The 7,500-nt window shown below is 39.8% G+C and overlaps 1 protein-coding gene across 2 annotated transcripts in view; it reads right to left on the reverse strand.

The window, feature by feature from the left end:
- The window catches only part of LOC143022082 (synaptotagmin-6-like), a 157,027-nt gene extending 149,649 nt beyond the window's left edge, over nucleotides 1-7,378 (reverse strand). For both annotated transcript variants that reach the window (XM_076180045.1, XM_076180046.1), the window contains exons 1-2: nucleotides 7,258-7,378; nucleotides 143-586 (exon numbers count right to left, since the gene is read on the reverse strand). In XM_076180045.1, coding sequence (XP_076036160.1) covers nucleotides 143-311 — 169 coding nt within the window. In that variant the 5' untranslated portion in view covers nucleotides 312-586; nucleotides 7,258-7,378. The remainder of the gene's footprint in view (nucleotides 1-142; nucleotides 587-7,257) is intronic.
- Nucleotides 7,379-7,500: the final 122 nt, after the last annotated feature.

The following is a 7,500-nucleotide window of genomic DNA, read 5'->3' on the forward strand; positions in this document are numbered from 1 at the left end:
CGCCTGTGAAAATATAATTTCTTCCTTTGCCCCGACTAACTCTTATTAACAGCGTTTCTCCATCCCAGAAACTACGGTTATTCCTCTTGTACAATCCTCTTTCTCCCTTCCATTCTCCTTGAATTGTCAGAAAATATCTTACCTTCTTGAGAGCTCGTGATGAACGGTTGGGCATGCGACGTTATGAGAGAGTCTGGATAGAGGACGTCGGTGGTCGGGTTGGAGGTCGCAAGAATAGCAGAATCAGCGTCGATGGTGGCCGTCGTGGCCGCCGTGGTGGTAGACGAACCAAATTCAGGGGTCACATACATAGCGAAAAAGTCTACGGGATCATGTAGCCACAGTTCAGTTCAAACAAAATCTTGGATCTCGGGAGGACTGGCACCCCACGCCACGAGGGTGGGATTTGTGACTGCAAATTATGACTTGCCCCGAGATTTGCAAGCCTCTCTCGGGGATGATTTAGTTTTAGTGGTTTTCTTCAGAGCCGCACGGAGTGGTTTTGGTTTCGGGCTGGTGGTTGCGTCGGTTGATGAGGAGAGCTGGAGGTGTGTGTGTGTGTAGAGGTTCTGAATGTCCTTCTTGCCTGCAGAAAGAAAAAGTACACAGCATTAGCAGTTTGTCAAACGGATCTGTGTGTGCGTCGGTTCGTGTGTATATTTTTTGTATATATACATGTGTTGATAAATACAAAATACATAAATACACACTCACACATGTGTATATATGTATATATATATGTATATATATATATTTATATATATATGTATATATATATGTATATATATATATAAGTATATATATTATTATACTTTGTATATATATATATATATATATATATATATATATATATATATATTCATTATACAGTACATATATATATATATATATAATATATATATATATTATATTTAGTATATATGTGTATATATATAAATAATTATGTATATATATATATAATATATATATATACGTGTGTGCGTGTGTGTCTATGTAAATACTTATATATATATATATATATATATATATATATATGTATATATATATATATATATATATATATATATGTTATATATATATATATATACATATATATATATATATATATATATATATGTATATATATATAATATATATATATATATATATATATATATATATTTGTAGACAAATTCACGTACAAAGATGGACATGCGCGCGACACACACACACACACACACACACACACACACACACACACACACACACACAATGTACACATACCCTGCATCACACTGCATCACCCTTGTTTAAACCTTTGACCCATTTGGAAACCTCTATTAGATCGCCACGCACTCTTCGTTTATTTATCTTTTTTTTCAGGGAGTGCAAGTTAAGGTATCTGAGCCTATTTGCGTAAGGTAAACTTCTAAGCCCTTGTATCATTTGGTCATTCTCCTCTGTATAGTTTCTAGTGCATTAATATCCATTCTATAGGACGGAGACCAAAACTGTACCGCAAAGTTAAGGATAGGATTTATCAACACCAGATAGAGTTTGATAGCTACATCTTAAATTTTCTTTGTAACCGTTTTAGCAATAAATCCTAATGTCATATTAATGCTATTCATGGCACTGTTTCCTGAATTTAAGGTCAAGACTCACTAACACTCCCAAGTCTTTTTCACATTTTGTTTTCTCTAATATAGCAGTAGCTAAGTTATACCTTTTTGCTGGCTTGTATAATCCCACGTTTAACACATTGCACTTCGAGATATTGAATTCTATTTGCCATTTCACACACACGCACACACACACACACACACACACACACACACACACACACACACACACACACACACACACACACACACACACACGCGCGCGCGCGCGCAAATAACATATTACATAATATAAATATTACATAATTTACGTATTACATAATATACAAAATTTGTTGTGTATAATATATAAATACCCAAGCGCTGACACCTTGACTTTGGTAGGCTTGAATACATTAATGATTACAAGAACTATGATGATTAGGGTATTAAAATACCTCCAGGTTACACACATCAAACAGGTTTTGTATGAAAGATATGACGAAGATCAGCGCTCACATACACTCGCAGGACTCCTTGCCAATATACATATCCCTGACGGCGAACAGGGTAATTTCTCATGGTCATATGAAGTACCATCATTATAATAGACCACTGCGCACCCAACAGATAAAAGGGGCTACAGAAAATAGACTAAATTAGATTATATCAAAGCTGTAGTTCATCAGGAAATAGGTGTCAAAGAGGTGAGATTGTTGTCACAACCTCTTAAACAATAAAGGAGAACACAAACAACGTTAGATCGGAAGTTTCTCTTTGATCATCAACTAATGGTCTCCTAGCTCAACCGAGTTGCTTCCTGTGTTGACGGTCAGTGTGCCACCGAATGTATGTAAACATTATCCAGCAGATCTAAATCTTGTACATTAAACGATATGAAGAAGATATGGATATACATTTAAGACATGGGAAGCTTTTCAGAAGACAATAAGCCGGAGAGTTTGATGGGAGGACTGTAAAACACAAGATATTGTGAGACTGAAGGGTCAGAACGGTGTATAATAAGGTCATATAACTGCAAGTAATCACCACCTCTTCTCTTGTAGATGTAAGGAAAAAAACGATCAAGTGGTGTAAAATCCTTAATCGATCGATAGAATATTATTGACGTAGTAAAACTGGATCAGCTAGAGTAGTATGGATGGGCTAGTCTATGTTAAATATACGCTTTGAAAATAATCAACTTTATGCACTAAATTCACAGAGTTCAGACGATGAAATGTAAGTCAGGAAAGAAGTAAAAAAAAAGAAAAATAGATACATCTTGGCAGTCGATGACTTCAATGCTGATCAAGAGAAAAACATTGCAGGTAAATTGCGTGATGAAGAAGACGAAAGCGATCTGCTTCCTGAGTTTGCAGAAAATTACAATATAAGAATATTGAACACTTTCTTCCAAAAACATGTAGATCGTAGATGCTCGTGGACAAGTGTATGTACAAGTGTATGTTTTTTCAAATAAAACAGCAAAGATCGTAATTGACTTCATATTAAGAGACGAGAGCTGCAGTGGTAGCAATATTACTCGTATAAGTAAATATAGATTTCACAATTAAATTCAGTATTAAAGCTGAGGGAAAAAGATAAACTTGAAGATGAAAATAAGCCTTTCAAGGGTATAGGATAACACTAAAAAACCTTATTTGGAAATTGAAGACCATTTTGAAACATTCATGAATAAAGTGGCTTCATTGAGAGTATAAATTGTAGTTTATTGAATATCACCAAGGAAACCACGAAGGCAGTTCAGATAACATTAGAAAACGTAGATACTCTAAAGTTATAAGTGACAAAATGAAAAGAAGGACTATGCTGACTAAAAACAGGAAAGACAAAGTAAAGACAACTGAACTGGACAAAATTATCATCGAAAGGCAGATATCAGGAAGAGGAGCATGGGTCATATTGAGGAAGCTACTAGGAGAGGTAAAAGTATTGAACAAGCCGAGCGTAGACTAGCTTTAGGAAAGCACCAAATGGTCCCTTCAAAGGATGGAAATAGATTGTTAAATGCATATCTGGTAAGAAAAAAAAAATAGTAGAAGAATTTTACCAAGAACTACTATACGCGTCAAATTCCACGGTCAGTAAAATCATCTATAGACGGTAGTAGTTTACCAGAAGCTACAAATAAATGTGAAAGAAGCCCGGAAAAAGAAGAAAATTGTGAAAAGCACCTGAGGGGAAGATTACATATCGATAGATCTTCTAAGATACGAAAGAAAAACACTTCTTTGTGGATTACCGCAAATGTATAGACAGTATATATATCAGAAAAACGTTCCTGAATCATACTATAATGCTATAGTTATTTCAATTTACAAGAGACGAGACCATAATGATCTTAGACTTACCAATTATTTATTATTGAATATATACACAGTATGGTCTAAGGTTCTTATAAATAGACTAGGTAAAGGTTGATATGGAAACTAACAAAGGGACTGGATAGGTTTTACGACTGGATAGGTTATGTGCAGACAATAAATCAAATAATCGAGAAAGCAACAGATTATGATAAACGTGTGTTTAGCTTTGGACGACTACAAAATAGCTTTCAACTTATTTATGTGGAAGTATTGTGTAATGTGTATTGTCTATTGTACATTGCCTGATGTTATGTGCCATGTATTATGTTAACGCACACAAATACATACACACAAACACGCTAATACATACACACACACACACACACACACACACACACACACACACACACACACACACACACACACACACACACACACACACACACACACACACACACACACACACACACACACACACACATACACACACACACAAATACACGCACGCACGCACGTATTTGTGAATGCATACATGTATGCATTTTCGTAATAGTAAAGTCACAAATTCCGATGTTCTCTTATTTTGATGTTTGCTATATAGAATTAAAAGTGTACACCTTTAATTCTATTTTACTACATGATCGCAGAGGTGATGTTAAAGTTAGATTATTGTAGCTACGTTGTTTGGTTACCAAGCTTCATCTCTTTGTCATGCAAACAATTCAATTTAATTCTCTTTCCATAAGAGATGATTACTACAACTTGCTTTTCTTCAAATGTTAGGCGCGTTGGAAGACACGTGTACTGTGTGTGTACGTATGTCTGTCCATCGACTCTCCCACGTCAACAAGGAAGGGAGATGTCGCTCCATGTGCCCCTTTGTATTTCCGGTTTCAAACAAAGCAGAGGTAAAACTGATCAGGTGCCACCTGGTGGACTATTGCAGTCCGGAAGGCTTGTTGGTGTCATGTTTCCCATGCTGACGCGTTGATGTCGTGTTATCCGTCCTGCCGGTGTTGATATTTCTCTGCCGGCTTGATTAGAAAATACTGTCTTGCACCACCAGTGTGTCCAGTGGTGTTAACCGGTTTGTTTGATGATATAAAGTTTCAAGCCAAAATCCTTGTTGGGCTCGGATGCTATGGAATGTTGATGGTTTACTTGACAACCGACCTGACGTCATGTCGTCCGGTTGCCTCTAGACGCGCAGTGTCTGGTCTACGCAGTCAGAAACAGGGCTACGTTCATAAGCACACACGAACATAGACAGACAAATGTAAATGGACAAGCAGTCAGACGTAAATAAATATAAGTAGATAGATAGCCCCATCATCGGTCAGATACAGAAAATGGCTACCTTAGATACCGCATAATTTCCGTTTGGTTCATCGATGAACATGCCTCACTATTATTCTCCCTATAACCTGTTGATAACTTAAGTGTTTATCTTTAGTTGAATGAAATCACCTAGCTGGAGCCAGGATAAGCTACTACTCGAATGTAGTCACAAAAGGCTGAAAATCCCAGGATAAGCCTACTACTCGAATGTCGTCATCAAGGGCTGAAAATCCCAAGGGTTCAGATGACGTCAAGTCGTAACGATGAGGCACATGTAGGGAAGGTCAGGGGGCCCCACCCAGGGATCCGTAGGCCACGCCCATCTCCCGCAGCGTTGGGTCTAGCACCCCGTCACCAACATGTCATTAAGGGACACGATCACCGTGTTCACTTAGATACAAGTCCAAGGTCAGTTTCCCCAAAATAGGGAGAAATTAGGGAGGAGTGTCTGGATGCTAGTGCAGTTCCATATCCTGGCGTTGGTGCTTCTGTGTGGAACTGGGTGACACTTTCTTTTCTTTTTCTCCTTCACATTCTTGCGTCTCTTCGCCGAGCTTCTGTCGCGCCAAGGAAGACAAATAGTGTGACTTGGAATTAGTCGGGCAGGGATCGTGGAGTGGAGGGAGAGGAACACAGACAAGTTTATCATATTCAAGTCTGTCTTATTCGTGGACGCCGACAGATGCATGCGCGTCTTCCACATCCTCCCCCTCCCCCCCACTCCCTCTGGTATTTCCCTGTCCACACACAAACGCACACGCAAACATATGCACATGCGCTTACACGCACGCGTACGCACATGCGCTCAAACGCACGCACGCACGCACGCATGCATACACATACACACGCACACACACACACACACACACACACACACACACACACACACACACACACACACACACACACACACACACACACACACACACAAATTGCTTGTCATTCTATGCTCTCAACGTCACATTGAAAAAAAAATCGATCTCAAGAAAATTGTGAGCTTGTTCTTTTGGAAAAGTATGAATCACTGTTTTCTTTGTCCTTTAAGATCTTTTTCTTGTTATTGGGGAGTCCTGCGTGTGACTTTCCTCATATAATAAACATGTTTACCTCACATCACATATATCTCTTCCGCGTCCTCCTCCTCCTCCTCCTCCATCTCCTCCTCCTCCATCTCCTCCACCTCCTCCCGTAGTGTTACGTCACGACTGTCAAAACGGCTGGTGAATCCATTTATTCCTCTCTTCTGCAACTGTCAAGAACGCCGGAGGTGTTAACGTACAATACGTTATTTTATGAAACTCTCACGACCTCTTCCAGCAGACACTACTGGAGCTGTGTTTCTCCTAACAGCAAACTCTTGGGTAAATAGAGTGTCAACGTTCGCACAGGTTGCACACTAGTTGCATATGCAGCCAAGGGCCCTTTGGGACGCAATGTGGAGCCTCGCTCGCTCGCTCGCGGTGCACACCAGTTGCATGTAGCCGGGAACTTCCGTGCGTGGCCGGCCGGGCCTGATATGCTTGCAAGGTGGAATGCAAACAAATTTATCTCCGTCACACACTCACTAACTCTCTCTCTCTCTCTCTCTCTCTCTTTCTTTCTCTCTTTCTCTCTCTCTCTCTCTCTCTCTCTCTCTCTCTCTCTCTCTCTCTCTCTCTCTCTCTCTCTCTCTCTCTCTCTCTCTCTCTCTCTCTCTCTTTCTTACTTCTATTCGTAGTTTGTGAGTACAAGGTAGGCGCACTTTCATGGGCATAAATACACATGCGCGCACACACACACACACACACACACACACACACACACACACACACACACACACACACACACACACACACACACACACACACACACACACACACACGCACACACACGCACACACGCGTGCACTTTGTTTCTTTCCATTGACAATAATTACCGTTCTCAAACGTTAAATTTCTTTAATTCTTCTTCTGTTGCACAAAAACGAACAAAACACGGACAAGAACTCACAAGACGAATAAATTAATAACCTGAAACGTAGCTGGTGTTGGAGAAAGGAGACGATGGTGGCGATGGTGATAATAGGTGTTAAATCGCGGTTGTTAACACAAATGATCCCCTTGGGCGAGTTGTTTGTGTTACGAACGCGGGTATGCCAGTGAACTGGGGCGAGGTGTCTCGTCGCTTTATATAGCGCGCGGTCTATGTTCCTCCTCCTCCTCCCTACCCCCACTCACCCTCCACTGCCTTTTCTTCTTCTGCTGTTATGTCCT

This window comes from Oratosquilla oratoria, chromosome 43 (assembly GCF_046742065.1).
Source record: "Oratosquilla oratoria isolate Oo_2021 chromosome 43, ASM4674206v1, whole genome shotgun sequence".
NCBI lineage: Eukaryota > Metazoa > Arthropoda > Malacostraca > Stomatopoda > Squillidae > Oratosquilla > Oratosquilla oratoria.